The sequence below is a fragment of the Poecile atricapillus genome, chromosome 1 (assembly GCF_030490865.1).
Source record: "Poecile atricapillus isolate bPoeAtr1 chromosome 1, bPoeAtr1.hap1, whole genome shotgun sequence".
NCBI classification, from domain to species: domain Eukaryota; kingdom Metazoa; phylum Chordata; class Aves; order Passeriformes; family Paridae; genus Poecile; species Poecile atricapillus.
Window position 1 is genome coordinate 99063856 of NC_081249.1, and position 22655 is coordinate 99086510.

At 41.2% G+C, this 22655-nt stretch overlaps 1 protein-coding gene and 1 long non-coding RNA gene across 4 annotated transcripts in view; both read left to right on the top strand.

Annotated features, from left to right (window-relative positions):
- LOC131586617 (uncharacterized) overlaps window positions 1–13353 on the top strand; it is a 62637-nt gene extending 49284 nt beyond the window's left edge. Inside the window, exons 2-3 of the long non-coding RNA XR_009279187.1 lie at window positions 11246–11313; window positions 11398–13353. This is a non-coding gene — a long non-coding RNA (uncharacterized LOC131586617). The remainder of the gene's footprint in view (window positions 1–11245; window positions 11314–11397) is intronic.
- Window positions 13354–16752: 3399 nt separating this feature from the next.
- The window catches only part of NECTIN3 (nectin cell adhesion molecule 3), a 58188-nt gene continuing 52285 nt past the window's right edge, over window positions 16753–22655 (top strand). The window contains exon 1 of one of the 3 annotated variants that reach the window (XM_058846932.1): window positions 16753–17070. In XM_058846932.1, the coding sequence (XP_058702915.1) occupies window positions 16866–17070 (205 nt within the window). In that variant the 5' untranslated portion in view covers window positions 16753–16865. The remainder of the gene's footprint in view (window positions 17071–22655) is intronic. The other 2 variants (XM_058846939.1, XM_058846924.1) reach the window with 2 other exon arrangements.

Below are 22655 nucleotides of genomic sequence, written 5' to 3' on the forward strand. Positions count from 1 at the left end.
ATGTTTTTATTTAAAGCGGATATCAGTTAGATAATAAAGATTCTTACCTCCTATACATGAGAAGTAATGACTCAAATAGAAGTAATGAAAATAAGCATCTGGGGTGATGAACATAACATTTTAATGCACCTTGTCAAGATACTGATTTAGCTTGAACTCTGGAGTGACTACAGCATCTTTTTATATACCAGTATTCTCTATTTTTTTATTGGCCTATCTTTTAGGTTTCTGAGTAAGCAGTAACCATAAATAGTAACAGGATAAAATATGTTAGAGCATATATAAGTACAGATAAGATGTTCAACCAAGACATCATTCTGAGACAGTATTTAATTTATTCTATCATGGCAACAGGAGATCATCTCTGCTTAACTTACCATGTTTTCCAGACAAGCTTATCCAAAGGACTCAAGCTTCTGATCATTAATGATCATAAAAGTGCCTAATGAATTAGTTACACCCATAAATTTCAATAGTCTGGTCAAACCATATTTTAGAAATATATGTTTCCTTTAAATCCTCTCAAATTTTCCACTGGGGTTTTAATTTTCACTCCTTTACAACATTTCAACCATGGCATCCCTTCCAAACACACTTGCCTTCACTTGGTTAAGTATAGCAAAGGGGAACAAAGAGAAACAGACCCCTTGTGCACGCAAAGAAAATCACTTTATTGTAAAAACCACTCCTTTTTTAATCTCAACCAGACAAAACCCAAATCTGACAGAAGAAGGGCACCCACTGGCTGGCTCAGCTGCAGTGCTGCTGTCCACGAGCCATGACTGCCTCTCACCCCCAAACCCACTTCCAACCATGCAGCCTGCAGCTGGGCCTTCCCACAGGGCCTTCTGGTGAGCATAAGCCTTAACCACTTCAACAATTATAACCCCATAGCCCACGGTTAAGTTGATGTCATTGTCACCCTGAAAATTAAACCTTCTGATAATGTTTTCATGATTTTAGTTGCCTTCCCATGAAAATTCTATAAACATAAGTTGTTTATCACACTCCTTGTAAGAAACATCTTTTGATGGACTTTTCACATAGCCAGTGTGCTTGGAAAGGTGGTAACATAATTGTCCCATCCCTGGTCATTGTTGAGAATCTATAAATATTGGAGTCAGAGAATAAAGTGACAGGTTCTTGGTTCTGACACTGAGAGTGTTCATGTGAATCATTTTGTGTCCTCTAGCGATATGTCATAACTTTGAAGAAGTCTTGTGAGCACCTTTGAAACATCACCATGTTTGATTGTAATTTGGAAAGATATCTTAATTAGTATTTTGCTTCCTGTTATTGTTTTTGGGAGGTAAATGGTTTTTTTTCTTCAAGAGAAAGTTGCACTCTATCAAAATATCAAGGCATATCATTGGCTGTCTCTATATTAATCTTATTTGTGGTAAAATGATGAAAATGTTCCCTCTGGAAAGTACAGAAGAGATGTTACAACAACCAATGGAGTCAGTTGATACTGAATCTATTGTTTCATATGGGTAAGGAATTTTCATCATTTCACAATACTGACAAGTGTTACATGGCTCAGGTTGAGAAGCTACAGCTCAGTGTCATGACTGAAGTTTTAGTGTATGGCAGTAAGCTGGAAAAGAAATCAGTAGGAAGTCAGTAAAAAATTACTTTGATTGTGTGTTAGTGTGCATAGGTCTCCAACATGTTAAGCTCTCTCTAACTATATCCTTCAGCGGAACTAAAGGGTTTGTCATGTGGATTAAAAATGTAAGGGTATGTTCTGCAAATTACTTCCCTTGTGGGGTGCCAAAAACAGAGAAAACACCATCCAGATTTCACATTTGAGATGGATGCCTCTGAAGGGAGAAGTCCTAGAGTGGAAAATGGGTTTGTAGCACCTTTTTTTATAATTAATCAAGGGTAAACTTCAGAAAAGAGTGCTTTTAGACATGAATTCATACACATGTGTACGTTTACGTCCTCATACACATGGAGAGAAGAGTAATAGCACACAACATTATACCAACATCCAAATGAGCCTCTGTCCCTTAAAGCCTGACGTCCCTGTATGTGTGTCACATTAAAAGATGCATGTACAAGAGCTGCATATGCATAGTTATGCTTGGGATTCATGTCAGCCAAAACCTCCGTATGGAAAGAAGACTGATGGTATTAGAGCCTCCAAGGTTTCAACAGAGGCTGTTCCTTACTTCTTGTGTATTCCATTAAATTATTGCTCTCAATAGCTTCCCTGTATGCTAATAGTTTATGTTCTTATGGCACAGTAAAAAAAAATTAAAAAATAAATAAAAATAACCCCGACAAGAATATAATAACTTTGGATAAGAAGAAATAAGTAAGGAAATTCAGAACTTCGAAAAGGTAGAGCTACTGTATTGCTTGTGCCTGTGAGAAAACAGGGGTCCCTTCTGGCAATTAGTGGATTTGTTACTCCACTATGGAGCTACTCAAAGATTCAGCACTGGGACACAAATGGCAATAAATCCTGCACCTTCCCTTCTGCAGCTGTTCTGAGTCTGGGTTGGTGACAGCGTGGTGCCAACAACTGGCATTACAGCACAGTGGACAACACACAGCCAGCAGTGACCAGAGAGGGCTGTAACAGGGGTAGTCAGAGAGGGTGCAGCATCTCTTCCTTTTGCCTTGTAAAACATAGCCTGTTTTCACTTAAAGAATTCTCACACACTTCTCAATGTCCTTTTCATGCCTGTGCAGAGCACACTGAGGTTGTCTCCAGTCACATAAAGTCTGTTCAGGTGGAAACTTCATACGTAAATTAATTGCTCTAATTGTGATGAATCTCAGCCCAAAATACATTCATAAGACTTCCCTTTCCCTAATTTACATGCCTACAATGCCAGTGCCTTCACCTGAGCTAGTTAGTTCAGCTTTTCTAGTTGCTCAAAGTTAGAAGCAAGCACTTTCAAATATATGTTCATCTACCTTATTTTGATTGTGCACATAGGATGAGATGTACTGCACCACAAAGATGCCTTTTCCTCTAGACTGTCTTTGAAGAAAATACAGAATGGAAATAATAAATGTATATTTTTCATCAGATTAATCCCTCTGTTTTTCAAGTCAAAGAACATCTTGTAAAAGACACTTTCTCTAGGTGTCCATAGGTTCCTCCTGTGCCTCAGCCTTTATGTACAATCTATGTGACAGTTTAATGACCTTAGCTGAGTTTTGTCTATCCTGCTGTGAATTTTTTTTCTGGAGTGTTATGATGGGAGAAGGGGAGAAATCCTTTCTGAATTACTAAACTTTTAAGCTATCAACTCTCACATGACTTCTACAAAGCCATGTAATATACCTTCAAGGGAGGTTGCCACAACCATGTGAACAGGCCAATAGCCATAAACTGCTGCATGGCCAAGCAACTTTCCAAGGTTTCCTAGGGGCAGCTGGACGTGCTACAGAGCTGCAGTCCATGGGTAAGTGCAGTTTCCCCAGCTCTGTGCTGTGCTTCTCTCCAGGGAGAGGAATCTGCCTCAGCCATTCAGAGGCTGAAACTGGATCTGTTATGTTGCTGGGGCTCCAACCATTAATTAGCCTGAGGATTAAGTTTAAGGCCTTCAGCTGACTTTGGAAATGGTCTGGAGCCAAAAGAAGTAGAGTGGCACGAACCTCTCTTTTGTAAATGTCTGAAGCTAGTCAGCAGAAGGTGCTACGCTTTACAACAGTGTATGAATTTGTCATCTTCGCCTACACCTGCAAATTTTGTGAATTATAGTTACTCTGCATGGAGGCAAACAATGTAGGAAACATTGTTCTATTTTTTTTATTAGTCTCATGAATTTTTTACTCAAATAAAATATCAGAAAGTTACATATTTGCACCTACATGGGTTTTTTAATATAGTTGTCTACTCTGAATACAGATAATTAACTTTCAGATGAATTTTACATAGAGAGCAACAAAGTTCCTTTTGTTAGCAGGAGATCTGGTTTTGAATGTTCAAACCAGATTCCTGTTAGGAGTGATCTATGGGTAGTCTGGAATCCTGTAACAGGGAGGATTTTGTAGAAAATAGCTAGCTGCCTGGGAGAGTCAAAAAGTAGCTGCTGCAGCAGTAAATCTCTGCCACAGTTTAGCATAAAGGCATATCTAAATGAAGAAACAGAGCCTTGAATTTTAGAAGGATACACGAGAAATGAAAGTGTCACAGGTAACAAAAAATGGGTATTTCACCTGGGAAGGGATATATATATACATATAAAAGCAAAACATGCCATGAAATTGGATTCTATGATACATTTCAAAATGAGGAGAAAACCAGCAGATAAATGTTGTTTGTACACTTTCAGCAGTCCTGCAGTCACCTTGTACTTAACATTAGCCATGAAATGACAGCAAAATCAAAGTCAGTAAATATTTATTTAGCTCTAATCCCTTCAGTTTTCCCCTCTGTTGCTCTTTCACACAAATGTGAAAAAGTTGGCACATGCAAACTTTAATTCACCAGTCGTAAGCTAAGGGGATATAGAGCCATTTTAGAGAGGTAGTTGCATAAGCAATTAGAAAACCATTACAGTGTTGCTGTAATGGAGGAGAAAAGGTTTAAACTTTGTAGTGTGGTGGCTCTTAACTGACTGGTGGATCAGAGGCCTTCTGTACAAAGGCCTGAACCCCATCATTTCATGAGGAGAATTTTGTACTGAGGATTTCTGTGCTGCACCCAGGAGCTGACAGATGCTTGGTGGGGTTTTATTGGATCAGCTTTACATCAGCTCAGAAAAAAAATAAGTGAAAGAACATGATCCAAATCCTTTGTGTCTTTTGCACCAGCACAGCTTTTTTAATAGTTAACACTTGTACACCCTGGAATTGTGCCATGTATCCTAACTCTTCTCTGCCCATTTTATGAGCCCTGTGTGTTCCATGCCAAAGCTCTGAAGTTGGGGTTTGGTGTGTTCCAAACACATCTTGTAGATATTCACTTATGAGTGCCACAAGCTTTCTGCTCCTGTTGCTGCCCCATTCTGCTTCTTCAGCAGATCTTCACAAATTCAGGAAATAAAGCAAGCTCATGCCTCCCCTTATATCTGGCTATGCAGGATGGCCTTAAGCCATTTTTTCAAGGAACTCTGTGGGCTCTTGATGAGCTTCTTACCATGGCAGGTTTTTTCTGCAAAGCTGGCTGGTCATACCCTGTACATCTTTCAGAGGACAATTTGAATTAAGCCAGGCCTATTTGCAGCCCTGACCTCACTCCTTGCTCTAACATACTTCAGTTCTGGTCATGCATTCACACAAGGTCTAGACACTTCTAGTCCATTGTGTTACCTGTGAACACTGAAAAGACAAATTAATTGCATTGTCACATATTTATGAGGTGGTTTTCTTCTTCCAAAATGTAATTGGGTCTAAATTGATATCCATTCATTGGGTTATTGACACCTACAGTTATTACTAATACAGCAGAGCAAATTATGATTATATTTAGTTCAATAATTGCATTGAAATATAGAAAAACCTTCTACATTGAAATAGAAATGAACTTCTGTGTATTTTTCATTGTAATGCTGCATTCTGTTCTCAGATTATGTGCCTCTAATTATTTTGTCTTTAAAAAATATAGACCACTTGCCAGTAAAAAAAAAGTTGTTTGAAAGAAGAAACCCAAAATGATTCATTAAAATATGTCAAAATAAGCAGTTGGTGATTTTAAAATGAAACATTTCAGATCTTTTTACACTGCTTCCATATTTTTTCAGCTGTAATTATTTGCCAAATTACATTCATTTGTGTGAACAATTTTGGTCACTTTAAAACTGTACTTTCAGTGACTTTCACGGTAATTGATAAAAAAAAATACCTCTCCCTGCTGTTACAACAATAAAGGATGTAAAAATATTCTCTGCAAAATGGAGAAGGAACAATAGACACAGTCATAACAGCTGAATAAGAAAAAATATTTCTGTTTCACGAAAGTAATCCAGTAGGCATTTTCCAACCTGTGTGCATTTAACAGTTGTGAGTGGTCTACAGCCACATCTAAAAGCTTTCTAGCACTTCATGTAAAACATTTTTTCATCTCCCAGGCTGAAGTTCCTCTCTTGCCTGAGTCTTCATTTGAGTCTCAAATACATATCCCTGCATCAGTACTTTAATGACTTCTTTTTTATCAGGGCCCATGCTGTCTTCTCTGTCTCCTGAAGATGTTTAATGTGATAAACATGATTTGCTAAATAGGGATTTATGTGTTTCAGATAACTTTTAGTCTTGGTGATTCTCACTCTCACCAGAAATTCCAGCCTTTTTGAAAATGGTGTATGCTCCCTTGTGAGAAAATCTGATTTGTTTTCTGACATTTTCTGATTAGAACAAGAGATTTTGGTGTAATTTCCCAATTCACTGTAATCAAGTCAAATCAGCGCTTCTGTACTGTTAAGATGAACACATAGGCTGAATTCTACATGTGCCATTGTTTTGGTCATACCAGGCATATAAAATAAAGCATATGCATTAGTCTTTGCAGGATCAGGTTACTCGTAAGAAAAGCTGCATCTAACACACCTATTTAGATAAATATATTCATTCACAGGTAGAAAGATGCAACATATGAGAATGATGGCTGGGTTGCAACTATAATCTTATTTTGCGTAGAACACAAAAATGTTCTTCTGGTAACATACAACTAGAAAACCACAAATTACTGTCTGTCTTCTACCTCTATGACCTTAACTTATAAAAGACATACTTATGTATTACTGGTCAGGGACATATAAATATTTAATGGCACAGAGCTCTGCTCATAATATACCAAAATTAAGGATTATAGCATTTTTCCACCTGGAAAGAAGTTGTGCAATACATAATGTATTCTATTTTCCATGCATACAGTGGAGGATACAATGTCTTCTGCTTATTGACTGAACAAAGCACCAAAATCACCTTTTTGGACAGATTTCAAACACCCCAGTTCTCATGCAGGGTTCACATCCTTACAAGTGAAGTTATTTATTAGTACCTCACTTAAGTTGTTTTCTTCCCTCATGGGTTCCTTAAGGGTATAAGTTACTCCTGTAGACATTCTGATTAGACACTAGATGAAAATTTTTCACAAAATGAATAATCAGCCACTGGAATCCTGCCAGGGACTCTCCAACACTGGACACTTTTTAAGATTCAGCTAGGCCATCTTTTCCATACTATGCTTTTGCCAGAAAAGATTGGACCATATGATCCTTGATATCCCTTCCAAGCCAGAATTCTATGATTCTATGAATCCCATTTCTGAGATTGTTAATCAAAATACTACTACTAATAATACAAGTCAGTCTCACTTTGGAGAAGCTTTTTTATTCATTTGCCTTTCTGAGAACTTATGACCTTGATGGAGGTGCCTCATGGGAAACTGAAGTGATACGACCAACAAACAATGCAGCTAAAAATTGCTGTCAGGGTTTAGACTGTGTATTTTAGACCAGTCAGACAAAAATCCTTAGAAATTTGATGACAATTGGCTATACATTTTTGCTATCAAAATGAGAAACTTTTCTGTCCTGGTGAAAATGTGCTTAGTTTCTTGTTGAATAGCTACATGTTTTTGGGAGCTGTTGGCATTTATGCTTGAACACCGCCTCTCCCCAACAAGATCTGTTAGAATCACTCTGCTACTGATATAACCACAACTATTTATGCAGTTTATTTAAACCCCATACTAATAAAAGCATTGCATCATTATACAGCTCATGACAAACCATCCATTTCTGTTATGTTCAAAAGAGTCAGACTTGGCATGTTAGGGGCTCAGGATGACCAGGACTATCTGCTACTTCTCTGTATTTCCCATTTTACTTACTGTGAGTTTTATTCAACTGTTTGCCAGAAAAGAACAGAACTGATTAAAAATAAAGAATCGTTAAAAATAACATAAAATAATATTTACAGTCTGAAATGGGTAAGTTAAATATCCAGCCCACTCAAGGCTAGTGGCAGTAGTCTACAGTGGAACATGTCATCTTCTCTGGAAATGCAGTTCGTGAACCGGATGTTGCCCTTCCTGAACCACATTAAATCATTTACACAACCAAACTGAAAATATTAACAAGTTTTTGTGATCATATTTTCATAAACTGGTAAGAAATAAAGAAACTGAGAAAAAAACCCATGTAGTTCCATGCCCTGCAAAGCCATGAGGTACTGGCTTTTCTCAGATTTGTCATTCTAAGTGTCTCTGCCCATGGCAGGGGGATTGGAACTAGATGGATGATCTGTAAGATTTTTTACCACACAAACCTTTCTATGATTCTGTGATTCCATGATTCTGTGATTCCATGTTTCAATGATGAGAGGGCTGACAGCTCCTATTGCCCCAAAAGTGAAATATGGCCACCATTGTGTTTCACTATCAAGTAACTTCAGGAGAAAAATCTGAAGAGCAGAATTTGTCAGGTTGGCATAATTTTTCTAGCTCATCAAACTATTTAGAGAGCTTAACTGAAGTAAAAAGTGAAACAGCACAGCAGCTGGTGCAAAAAGATCCTTAAATATTTGATAGACGATGTACACATACGTGAGAGAAAGCATTGCTTTGGCTGAGAGAGGGAGAATTGCAACAAAGACCTCAATTTATTTTTGCCATTCTGCCCATTATACCTAGGATTACAGCAGAAAACAAAGAAACAATGGCGTTGTTCCTTTCAAGTGCAAAGCATGACTGACTGCATTTCATTCTGTTCCACCCCTTCCACAGATTAAAGCCCAAGAGTGACTATTACGTTTTCACACCAAAATATAGATACGTAACTAAATCACTAAATAAAAATTATCATCTGCTGCAGGACAGATGTTAACAAAACATTTGTGGTACAGAAATGAAATTGATATCAAAAACATTTGCAAACAACTCGATGACTGGCAAGCATCAAAACCCAAGAGATTTGTATTTAATGTTGGTACTTTTCTCTAATTCATATGTATTAAAAAAAGAGACACCATATGCTCAGGGGTGGGAACAGGGTGGATATACCAAAGTGACATTATATAGAAACTATAATAAAATCACTGCTGAAGAATTGATCCCATATGCTGTTGAATGTGCTTGGATGTAAAGGAACTGACAAAACATAAATAATTAAATATATAGTTATGCCTTAAAACCTGCTGTTGAAGGATAGTATTGAGGTGCAACTAATTTTATGAGGCATTAGCAGGTGTGAGTTTGTGGGCAGGAGAAATATGTTTTACAGCCTGTGTTTCTCAAGGTATTTACATCTACATTTCACTTAGAGCAAGTTTTCTTTTAAGTGGCCTCCTCTCATTCCTAAAGTCACATAGGAGTGTGTTCTACCACTCAAGCCTCTGTTCCTCATGGATCATGTCTGATAAATGATGACATTGCAAGAATGTCAGGTGTTTCACTTACTGTACTCCTCATGTAGAATATTCCTTTAAACTGATATATTTCATGTAAGTTGAAAAGAGGACTTTTGTATTTCTGTTACTGGATGGGCTGATTTGGATAACTTAATCCTTTCTGAGTGGATTGCTATAAATTAAGGGAGAAAAACCTCAGGCCTTGTGAACACTTCAATAAGGTGTAGGTGTACCCTTACTCCACCCTCCACTCCCACCAGCTAAAATATTACAAATCCAAACCTCATTTTTGCAGAATCTGAAAACATTTGTGGATTTGGGACAGCTTCCAGAAACTTGCAGAATGTCTCATTCTGGAGGACTGCAACAAGGAAACAGTAAATATTTCTGAAATGAAACACTGATACTTCACATTTAAATTATGCTTTTGTTTAAAAACTGACCTAATTTGAAGGGGTCAGAAATGTCTGTCAAAGCCAAAAAATTGAGCAATTTTCTTTTTTGGCACAACTCAAATTACATTTTTCCCTGGATGACCAAATAAAAAAATCCACTATTATGTGCTCTTAAGCTACTCAGATTTTGTGCTTGTTACATAATGATTTTGATCAGGAGGTGATTTCTACATAAAACAGTTACATAATTGCAATTTAGGTTTAGTTATTATCAATAAAGGCAGAGTTTTTTCCTTACAGGTATCAGGCTTTTTGCTTTCTCAGAAATGCAGCTTTCTCTTGTAATGGGAATAATCAAAGAGGTGCAAGATACTTACACAGATGAAAACTCCAGCCTCAGTGGTGCTTTCGTGTGTACCAGTGTTGCTTCTCTTGGTGTAAAGACACGCCTTGGGACAGATCTCAGGTTAAAGCAGAGTTTTTGAGGTTTTTGGTCTGCCTGTAACAGCATCTATTAAAAAGATGTGTAGAAATGAGGCACTCTTTGTGCACAGAGACTTGTTTTACAAGTTTAATATGTTCCTTCAGGGTTTTGGGTTTGTTGTTTTTTCCTCAAAGGATCAAAAAGCATGTAGGTGCATTCTGGGCTACCCTTTTCACACTGAAAGTTGAAGGGGAAATTCAGAATTCAATTACATATGTAAAAGTAAAGTGTAAAAGTAAAGTGTAAAAGTAAAGTGTAAAAGCTGTTTAAAATTAATATGCTCTTTGTCACTCAAGGTTTTAAAATACTTGATCTGAGATAAAATGTGTTCAAAAATCATTCAGAGACTGAAACCTCCACTTAGTTTCAGAGCAACATCAATTTTTCTAGATATTAAAAAAACGCAGAACAGAAAATGCAATGTCCACAGGTTTCATACAGTAGAAATCTACAGGTATAGTAATGTGACCTCTTATAACTGAACCACGCTATGTTCCAGTCTAATGCTGGTCTTTATATTCACAGAAGTTAAGATGGTTTCAGGTATCAAACATGGATGTAAGCAGCAGGAATACAGCATGTTACTGCAGTTACCTTGTGACTTTACCTTGATGCATCTTTCATACACCACATCTCCAAGATGTATCCCTAAGGCACAGGCAGGCATAACCTTTGAGTTCATGCACTCCACTTATCACACTGTGGAAAACCTGCTGCATTTAACTATCAATCCACAGAGGAAAAGAGGAGGGGAAAAGAAGAAAAACAAAGTTTACACCATTTTTAGCTGTTAAATTCTTGCCAAGATGTGCTCATTTCTAAGGGTAAGAATAAGCACTCTCAAGGAAAATGAAAAGACTAAGGGAGGAGCAGTTGAGAAGATGAAGAGAGTAAGTCTAAAAAGAAAAAAGAGCAAGCTCCTCCAGGGAATTCTAAACCTGCTTCTACTCCTATAATTAAGTGAAGCTAGTGTAACAGTGCAGATACTAAAAATGAATAAATGTTCGCATTAAAATGAATGTTAAAACTCTTTTCCTTTTCCTTGAATCAGGAACTAACCTCCTGCTGGGGCTGAGATCATGTCAGTGAATTGGCACAATGAAAATATCATTGCAAAATGTAGGTATGCACTATAAAATTGTGACCTCATTGAAATATACATTTCTTTTTTGGAAGTCATCTTTCTTCTTTTTGACACTGTAGAAAAGAAGACTGATTTCGGTTATCTAGAGTTGTGAGAGAAACCTCTGTGAAGACAGCAATAATCCTCCTACAGAGCTGGACCAGGACCATCTTGGATAATCATCCCTCCTCCACCACTAGAGTCTGGATGAAGGGTCTGGATGAAGCAGAGGGTCAGCATCTCTCCCTGGTGAAGGAATTCAGCCAGAATGTGGAGGTGTGCCTGAGGGGTGCTTGGCCACTGGAGAGACCAGTGCCAAGGGCAGGGAACTGCAGTACAGATATGTCCAACTGGCAGCAAGCAGACTGGCAACACCTTCAGCTTCTGGTTAATAGTTTTAGCCAGGAGCAGCCCCAGGGTGAATGACACCACTTGAGCATCCTCCCTCTGCTTCATCAGCTACTCCCAGCTACAGAACAGGGCATGGTCCTTTGGGTTTCTTCCCCTCTTTCTAACTTCTAACCACACACCTGCTTTTAAAATGTCATAGTACCATAACAAGCCCTCACTCACTTGTTCTCTCCTTTCCCTTTCTTCTCCACCCATTCCCTTCACTTTTCTTCTTCTTGCCTTCCTGCACTCTTTCTGCTCATCTTAGGTATATAATGCATGTGCCCAGAAAGGTTGCAGTTTTAGAAACAAGTGTGCAAATTGTGCATCTGTCCAAATAGACATGTATGAATCAAGGATATTTAGTATTTATTAGTATAAAATATCACAGTTCAATAAAAATACAAATAAACAGTTAAAGAAGAAAGGCAAGAAAACAAGCATACAGAAGGAGAGCAAGAGACCACAGTAAAGGAAAGCAGAGCAGAAAGATAACAGGGAAGCATTGTCTTGCAAATGTGCTTCTGAAAGGAGTCCTGAAGTTTTCTGTTCTCTTTGTCAATGAGATAAGTGGAGACAGATCTAACTAGAAAGTGTACCATTTCCTCACCTATTATTTTTTGTCTGCCAGAAATGTACAAGGAATTTACTTAGTTGGCTGTGAGTTTTAAATCTCTTGGCTGAGACAACAGGAATCACAGTTGCATCGCAGATTGGATGATATGTGTTCCTGATCACTGGTATGAAACACAATGCTGGAGAGTGATTACTGTCAGTAACTGCATTACTCTTTTGTGACAAAAAGCCTGAGGTCTGGAACTTTTCTGAGACACATGTAGAGCTTGACCACTCTGTGAGCAAGAGAACCAATTTTCTAGTTGTATTTTGCAATGCAGAAGGAGTCAGACACTCTTATTTCTCCTTAAAGGGATAGCATTTGATTGAAAAAAGATTTTAAGTATGTCATCTTTAATAGGATTGGCAAATAGATTTTAAAAATATCATATACCGTGCAACTGTATGTTATTCTTGGCTAAGTTAGTTTATGATTTACATCAAAATATTATGATAGATATTTTATGAGGTGACAACACATATTGTTTTTCATTATACTGTATGTAAAGAGTGCAAAGAGTGGCAAACATAAGAATAATACAGCTTTATAATATATTCCTAGTTTTAATAATTTCTGCATAACAGTCATGCTTATAGAGCATCCTTCCCCAAAAAAACTCCTCAACGATCCAAAAGTATTAAAAACACACTCTACCAAGCCAAATTGTGTGCTGTGGGGTATTGTCTGAGCCCTTCCCAAACACATCCATGAACGATCAGAGCAAGGAGTCCACCACTGGATCAGGAAACGCATGCACATAAATATGCAGACCATGTCCTTTGGTCTCGCTGGCACTGCTGTCAGTCATGCCTGCTGCACAGCCTACAGAGATGCTTTTCCATTGCTTTCTAGACAAGGAATTGAACAGGCACCTTTCTCCATACAGCACAGAAAACAGTCTCTCAGGCAGCAGCTTTGCTGAGGCACAGCCAGAGACAATTACTCTGACTTCAGCTGGAGGGACGATGCAGAAGCGCAACCACCTGTTAGTAAATCTCAGAAACTCCATGCAATAACAGGCTAAATATCTCATCCAGCTGGATGCACATGAAAAAATAAAAAGAGGCAAGTTTTGTTTGGGGTCGTTTTGGTGTGGTTTTATTTTAAAGGGTCATAACGGGTGGCGGTGTGCAAGCATCGCCAGGGAGGCCCTGTCCCATCCATTGGAATGGAGGCGAGAGTGTTGAGAAAAGCACATTGTTCTGCCACAAATCTATTTGCCCATTCCCACTGAAGTGAATAGCCCTTCATTCCAGTGGGAATTTGTGCCGTCACTTCAAATGTTATGCGTATAAGTTAATTTCACACTGCTTCAGGACTTTGTTTTCAAACTACCAAAAGGGTTAAGAACTGAGAAGGAAACACTTGCCAAACTCCCTGGTCTAAACTAAGGGTAAGGGATTTTTTTATTTATTATTTCTTTTTTTTTGCATGGGGGGATGTGCAGGTGGGTGGACAATGGCCAGAAAGAGAGAGGGAAATAGGGACTGGAAATAAAGTACAGTCTTTTGTATTTCTAAAGCCCAAAGATGCTTTTGAACAGGACTGCTGCCAGCTGTAGAAAACCATCTTTTTATGGAAAAAATATGCCAGTGACAACGGATTTACAAGAACTGAGCCAGTGTGTCCTATACGCATTTATTCCATATTATGCAAGATTAATTGTTTGGAGCATCATGCCTTCAGGAGTGTTCTAAGCATCGGGGAGCCAAATTTAGACTTGATATCATGAAGTCAAATTTCCTTTTGTACCACAAAGTCCCCAGGATGCCTGGTTACAACAGTGCTGAATCTGGCACTGGAAGATGTTACCTACAGACTGGGCACAGTACCGCTTAAATATGACAAATTGCATTTGCTTCCTTAGCCTGCATGAATCGATGTACATAATTTGGTGCTAGACCTGCAAAACATTTTATTTTAAACAGACTTAATGCTTTTTGTTGTTTTGGAATGAGAAGGAATAAAAATATAGCAGATGGCAATTTGAATATACTTGTCACAAACAGGATTTTAAGGTTGCACTCTCAATTACACTGTGGCCCCATTATATTTCTTACCCATCCTAAGAATGCCTTAAACTCAATGTAAATGTAATTATGAAATGTAATTTGTTTCGACTGCTAACTATAAAATGGGATTTTTATATATAGGGCTCGTCTATACAGGGAAATGGAATAATTATACCCAATTAAAACATCTACCTGGGATGTTACATGAGCAAAGCCATAGCAGTATAAATTATTCTGCTACAATTATTCTCATTAGTTTTCCTGGGTAAAAAGGCTCTTATCATAAATAAAAATGGGTCTCTAATGATTAATTCAGTATTATATTTATCCAGGTTTATTGGCATGGGGGAATACATTGGTTACCATGGAATCAAAAGGCAGAGTCTAACAGCAGAGTAAAGGACCAGGCATCAAAAGTATCAGCAGAGAGAGAAACCCTTTTTTAAACAAAAAGGTTTGCCCTATGAACACGTCTGTGATCCTTTGGACAGCACCCTGTGTACCACCCGAGCCACATCCCTACTGCAAATTGAAAGGAAAACAGTTTTGCACTAGAGGAGGTTCAGACCGGCAAAATTACACTGATTTTATAAAACTTTGAGTCCTTTCAGTTATGTTGGTTTTCACAGCAAAATGTTGAGGAATGTCCAACATCCATCATAGCCAGCAATTTGCTTGTAGTAACTCTTTGCCTGAATTCTGTTTCGTTTCACAGTTACAAATTAATGAGGCCAGCTAATGGGCAAACAGTGTGGCTGAAGAACGAATGAACATACTATTGTGAGCATCTGATAAGCTTAGCCATAAGCTAAGCCATTTCTCTTTGAGAGATACTGCTCTTCATGTCCACTGTCAGAAGAAATCAGGAAATGTGACACTATTTTGGGGAATATGTGAAACCCATTCGCCACAGATGTTTCAGCAGCAAGTATGGTATTTTTAGCTATTCAGTATTTTCCTTGAGATTTTGCAAGGATAGTGCATCTGAAATGAAAAGGCACACCTAGACTGTAAAGAGGCAAGACTCTCAAGCCACTTCTTTTGAGTTTCTGTATTTTGCTGTTGAAAGTTTCATCTGGGAATTACACCCATTGACACCATGTACCCAAAAACTGATGATCAGCGCCGAGATGCAGCAAAGAAACTGCGTTTCTTAGAAAAGTCACCCTTACTTTTGCGACCTGGTTACAGACTGCTCTAATTCTGAGACAGCCCTTAGCTGGACTCCTGGGACCTTGGGAAAAGGCACGAATACCCTCTTCACCTCGAGCGAAGCCACTTTGCCCTGACAATGCCCTGAGCATTGGTCTCCGCCCGCGGCTGGGGCACCATCGCTCCGCGCGGGGCAGCTTCTTCCAAAAGCAAAGCTATGTGCTGTGCCACAGCCAAGAATCCCTGCAGGCATTAGCGTGACAGAAACGCTGCCTGCTGCCCCCGGACCCCTGTGCGCGGGCTGCACAGGGCCGTATTTGGTATTCTTCGGCGAGCTCTGCACAGGGCTCGCTCCGCTCCCAGACGGTTCCAACCCTCGGATCCTGCCGTCTCTGGCGGGCTCGGCACCGCCTGGGAGCCGTGCGCTCCACGCTCCCTGTGCCGCCCAGACGCCGGCACAAGCCCGGTCGGGAGGTGCTGTGGTAGCGGTGCCCCTGCCCGGCCCCTCGCTGCCCGGCACAAGCTGCACGGGGCTCTGCCAAGGGCAGCCTAAGCGATGCGAGGACAACGCCGGGAAAGTTTATTGTTGGCAAAACCACGGGGCAAGGGCTGCCCGCCCGCGGCCAACGGCCCCGGCGTGGGGTTCCAGCCCAGCGGCCAGCCGCCCCCGCCGAGGAGGAATCGGGCCGGCCCCCCTCGGCCGCCGGGAGCAGCCCCGGCCGGACCTCTCGGCTCCCGGGAATGTCCGCGCCCGGCGACTGGCAGAGAGGGCTGTCCCTCGCCGCTCCCCGCCCGGGGAGAGCGCTGCTGGCTGGTCCCCAGCCCGCGGGGCAGTGTCCGCGCAGGCCACCCGGCTCAGCGGCGGGGAGCGGGGGCGGCAGGAGCCTGAGGGGCAGCGGCGGGAGCGGGCGAGGCTGCCCAGTCCGGCCGGGCGCCCCCGACCGCGCTCGGGCGGTGGCGGTTGGGGCGGGGCGGGACGTACCAACAGCCCTCCGGGGGAGGACGCCGTGACGCCCCCTCCCACCAGCCTCCCACGGCGCCCCTGATATCAACGGGAACCCCCCGATGCGCGGGGGGAGTCTGGGAGTCCCACAGAGGGGGGTGGGAGAGGCGAGGGCGAGGCGACTCGACTCGCCCCTGGGCGGGGGGAAGGTGGTGAGGGTCGCGGTGGAGGCGCCCGGCACACGCGTCCTGCCTTCCCCCGGCCCCCCTCCCGGCGGAGGGTGGTGCGGCCCGCTCTGAGAGGGCGGGAGCCGCGCGCCCCGCCCCGCTCAGTGACACAGGCACCGTGTGGGGAGGCGCCGGCGGCGCGGGCAGCGGGACCGGGCGGGACTGACCGGGCGTCGTAGCGGCGGCGACTGCGAGCCGAGCCCGGAGCATGGCAGGGGCTGGAGCCGCTGCAGAGGCTGCTGCTGGTTTCCCTCCTTCGCCGCCTCCTCCCGCCCGCCGGGAACTTTTCCTAGCGGCTGGTGGCGGTGCTTCTCTCCGGTGGTGGCAGCGGCGGCGGCGGCTGCTGCGTTCGGCGGTGCCTCCCGGGCCGGGGCTGGGGCTGCTGGGTCTGGTTTTCTCTCGTTTCTGCTGCAGTAAGTGGAACTTTTCCCCTTGGCGGACGGGCGAGGGGGCGGGTGGAGGAAGAGGAGGGGAGAAACCCGAGCCCCAGCAGCGCCGGGGGACGCGGCCGAGTTGAGGGAAACTTTGTGTGGCGCCCGGCGGCGGGGAGGGGTGGCGGGGGCTGCCGGCCGCACTGCGCGGGGGGAACCGGGCGGGACGTGGCCGGGATGGTGGAAGAGGGAGGGATGCGAGGCGGGGTCCGAACCGGAGCCCTCACCGCGGAGACCCACGGACTCTTTCCCCCAGGAACATCCGCTGCGGCCGCCGCCGGGAGAGCGGCTGTCCTGGGAGGCCAAGTTTCTCTGGCGGTCGGGCTGGGGTGACCGCGGGCCGGGTGGGGCAGCAGGGGAAGTTTATTCTCCGTGGCTGGGGCTTCCCCCGGCGGACGGCAGGTTATCCGCTGTAATTCCCGTCCTGAGCGGCGGAATTTCGCTTGTTTGCGGGAATTCACGGGCGCTTCCCCCCTTCTCCTTTCCCGTCTTGTAGGAAGGACAGAAGGATCTTGGTGTTACCAGGGTGCGCCTGGGGGGAGGAATAGTACGCGCTTTGCCTACGGCGATGTGGTGTTGTTCCCTCTGACTGAGGGTGAAACCCGGGCTGGTTTCGGGGTTGGGTCACTCTCCGCTGCTGTGAGGTGGGGTCGTGTGCTTGCTCTATCTACATCACCCGCATCCTGAGCAGCTGCTGCCGGGGGCACTGCGGTGCGGGGCCCCGCCGGGCTTGGCGTGACCACCCTCAGGAAAATGCCATCACCGATTTCCTCCCCTCCTCCTCCTGTTCATCTTCCTGTGGGGAACTGCAAGCGACGTAGCAGCTGGAAACGGAGCAAGAATTTATTTATGTATTTGTTGTTTATTTATTTATTTATTTGTGTTGTACTGCATGCGGTGTAGTGTGCGTAGTGTCATTTTTATTTTTATTTTACAGCAGTGGAAGATGAGAGGGGATAAAAGTAGACTTGGACAAGAGCAAATCAAAAACCCTCATCCTGCCGTTGTATTCCCAATGCAGTAATGAATAGTTGGCAAGGATGTTTTATTATAGGAGACGCTGTGTCCCTTCCCTCTTTAATGAAGGAGGAACAAGTTAGAGGAGGTAGTCTCTGGAGGTTCATGTGATAAAAATACCCAGGAACGAGCAAGCCATGCCGCCGTAAAACGCTGGTGTAGTATCTGAGAAGTGCTTTCTCGGGGAGGGAGTTGAGGCGCTCTAGGATTGTGCTCGTGCATGTAATAGTCTCCCCCCTCTGGCAATGATGTAGCTTTCAAAAAAGATGATTGTTACTAAGTTTGTAAATATTGAGAAGGCATCACATTTCAAACTTTAAGGCTTGAAGACTTAGTTTTCATATGGTTGGCAAACTTTTTGCACTAGCACTCTTCTCCCTTCCCTTTGTTCAGGGTTATTTTTGCTCTTTTGCAATTAAAAATGTGAAGTTGCAGACTTGACATAACCTTGACAAGCTATTTTTACATCTAAATGTGAAGTTAATAGTAACAATGAAGCTAAGAGCATCTGTGCCTAGTGTCATACAGCGACTCAACCATTTTAGTCTTGATGAGTGTAATTCGGATGTCAGTCTTCTCAGATTCTTTTTTTTGCATAAGTGAACTTGACTGATAACACTTCAGAACATCTGCCACAAGCGGCAATGTTGTGTTGAAATAATTTTCTTCTTCGAGCACAAAGTTTTGAAGTATAATCTCTGGATAAAAGGGAAAGCTTAAAAAACTGCTACAGACTTCTGGATTTGGAGGTAATCAGCAGGGGAAGAGGTTTTTTTTCAATATCTTGGATTTTACTTTTCACCTTGAAATTTTCCGCGGTTGTTTTCATTATTTCTGTACCTGTAACATGTGAAGGAAAAATATTGTTGCTGAGGCTCTTAAGAGAGCACTTAAATATATTTTGAGCATATTTACATGTTGGTGGAGCCCAGAACTGCATATTACTTTTGGTTGTCTTTTCTCCTGTTACTCAGCCAATTCTGATAATGCTAGCAAAAGGAAGATTTGAAAATGGTACCACAAAAAATCTCAACCCTAGTAGAATAAAGTCACTACAAAACCAAATCAATTTTTATCTAGTCATTTCAATTGACAGTTAGAAACAATGATTTATTTGAGCTGTAGTTCCTCAGAGAAATACTGCCAAAAATCTCTCAACCCTCACATCAAAAGACTGAAGGGAGAAAGAGAAAATATATCAGAAATCTGAAATAACAGCAACTTTTCTATTTTTGAGTAAAAATAGACCTACTTTAATAAATGCTGCCTCTTTTATGAAAGCAAGACTACTTCAGGTTATATGTGCAAGTACTCTTCCACTTCCCAGTCAAACAGTGGAGGATGTAACAAAGGACGTACTAAACTAATGTGATCAAACAGTGTAACCTTGGACTAGGGGACATGTATGGCATCCATAAGAAGCATCATCAAATCTACTTTAATCTATAAAGCAACTTATTTTGCATTGTAACAAAAATTTTTCAGCTGTGCTGTAAATGAGGACCTGTGTGCTACTAAATAATGAATTCCTCATCATTGCAGTACCTTGTTAGTTTGGACACAGTGAAAAGTTTTTTGCAAAATTTTTTTGAATGTAAGCATGAATTAAAAATAAAATGAGGTGAATAGAAAAAGAAGATGTGTAAGATGCATTTTTAATGTATTTTGTCAAAGAAGAATTCGATTTTTTTTCAATTTAAATTGCTGGCTACGTTAAGTTTCTCAGTAAGGCTAGACAAAGAAATACACATCTTCTAAGATCCCAAGGAATTTTTTTTTTCTTAAAGGCACCTGGAATACAGAACTCCAGGCTAGTAGTAGAGCTGGAAAGATTGGGTTATAAAGGTATAGATATTATAAGTGTGCAGTGTACCATATACAAAAATAATTTTAAAACAAGAAAATTCCGAAGTAATTATTGACCAGAACAATCTGACTAGAAACATTTTTACTAATTTTTCAGGTTATGTCATGGCAGATTAGAATGTCAAACAAAGCAGGTTACTAACTTGTAAATGGGAAGATGTAGTAGAGTGATTAGAAAGACAAAAGAATGTGTTTTTTCTTCGTTGCGTGTTAAATGTTTTGCTAATAGTTTAGAAATCCATGTCTAAATATGCATTTATTTTTTGAAAATAGTATGAAAGTAAATGCCCATTTGAACAAGTGTTTGGTGAAGCAATGTGACAGCAGTGAAAGAAGGAATAGAAATGCTGTAGAAGGTATTTGAAAAGTTGGAATGAAATAGTGGTGAACCATGTAGTAGGTTGGGCAGTGTATGAAACTGCTGTGTGAAGAAACATAGCAGCTGCACTGGTATGAACAACAGATAGGAGGATTTGAATCTGGATTGTTTGATAATTAACAAATTTTTTTTTAAAAGTTGCCAGAAGTTTGTCCAGCCTGTACTTGAGGACTAGTAGGAATATGAGGTGTGATCTTTTGAAAGAATTCTTAGCTGTTTCATTGTGGTAAGTCTGTAATTTTCAATGTTACTGTTACACTGTGATGCTTTTGGTGTGCAAGAACTTCCATATATATGGGAATGAACTACAATGTTATTTGAGTTAGGCTCTGAATGCTTGGAGTATCATAAAAGAATTGTTATGGTTGTTTAACCACTTGTGCTACATAGCAGTTGAAAAGTTGCTTGATTTAAACAGTGTTTCTCTTTGTCTTCTTAACTTTGTCACAGAATATGAATACTGTTTGATAGTGAACAAAAGGTAGCTCTAGCAGGATTTATTTTTTGTGAGATTAGAGAGTCAAGTATCCTGTTTAGAAATATGGTCAAATCTAGGTTGTTTTCTTTCTGATCCCTTTTATGTAGTATTGCTGACAGGGTAATGTTGAGAAACAAAGGACTGTTCCGTAGCAGGAGAAGCAAAAATATGTAACCTTTATAGAGCACCTGTACCAGTTGATTACCCTTCAGGTGCTGGTAGTAGAGCTTTTAAGGTAAGCACAATCTGATGTGAGAAGGGAAAAGGAGCTGGAAGTGTGTTGCTTCAGAAAGCAGTGTGTGGGGCTAGTGAGTGGAGCAGTTGTGGAGCTCAAAGGAAAAATAAGTTGGAAATTCTGGAATCAAAAGTCTGAATTTTATTTTGTAGAAACAAAATCCAGAGTGAATGAAATCAAGGTAGGAGAAAAGTAAAACGTGGTACACAGAAGATAATTTTGCCAGCTGCCTGCAGTGCTGTTGGTAAATGTCCTTTTTTAGTATTGATTTGAATCTGTTTGAGAGCAATAAACTTTGCATCTGGTGTTACACCAGCCTGTTGCTGTGGAGGTGGTCTGCCCTGCTGCTGTGTGGCTGAATTCAGCTTTGTCCCAACAGCTCTTTCTCAGAAGGTACAGTGGCAGACTGCTCGGATATGTGTGCAAAGAAGTGAGAATGCTGAGATGTGTATTGTCTGCTTGATCTGGAGCCCCCATACACTTTAAGAGGTTAAAGGTGGCCCTGTGATGACAGATTGCTTCGCTTTCGCACTGTTTGTGTTTGTACTTCTTGTTTCAAGCTTTGGATGAATGTGTTGTATTGAATGAAGATTATTGGAACTTTGGTTGTTTTTGTTTGTTTTTTTTTCCCTGATGACTTCTCTTTTGATTGGTGTATGGGTTGTTATGCAGAAGTTTCTGTCAGGAGTTTTCTAAGGCAACTGATAACTGGAATTGAGTGATCAGATTTGCTAATGAAAAATAGGTATAGGTGCAATTATTTCATTATTATTACTTTGTTATGCCCCATGTTCTTGGGTTTTGTGGTTGGTGGAGGTATGTATGGCCTTTAAAGGTACCCTTTACCAACACTCTTCTGTGTTTCTATGGTTTGTTTTTGGTGGGGTTGGCCTGTCTAAAACTAGATTTTTGAGCAGTACTTATTTGAAAGGCAATTTTAGTCAGTGCCACAGGGTTCATAGGTATCAGAAATGCAGTGATGTATTTTTATTGAGAGGATGGAGATGATGAATTTTTGATTAGGCATGAAATAGGTTGATCAAGCTTTCTTGTTAAAGGTAAAGGGGTCATTAGTAGTGTTCTTTATTCCTGGTTAGAAAGCTGAAGAATTGCCTAGAAAAGAGTATCATCTGAGTTTGGGAAGAAATCACAAGAAGAGCTAAGAAAGAAAAGGTGGGAATAGCTGAATGGGGAAAAATGCAAGGAAATGCATGAGAGGCAAATTAAAGAGTGACGTGCAGTAAAGGCTGTGTGAGGGGAAATAATTATTGTCTTTCTGTTTCTGTCATGGGGAGAGATGATAAAGCCATTGAGTGAAAGCCTGTCTTTCTCTGCTGGATGTTCTGGATGGTGCAGGTGTAAAACAGTGTGTTAAAAGGAGGTAGATGTGTGTATGAGTGAGGCTCCTGAGGGGGCTCATGGACTATATTTACATTGATTCTAGAAAAGCTGGCCTATGGTTGCTTATTACACAGCTTAGTACATTAGCTCATGATGAAGGGCTTTGAGGTGTAGCACAACTTCCAAGTGATGGTGAAAACACCATAACTTTTTGTGTTATCCCATACACAAGTGCTTCAGGAATTACTTTT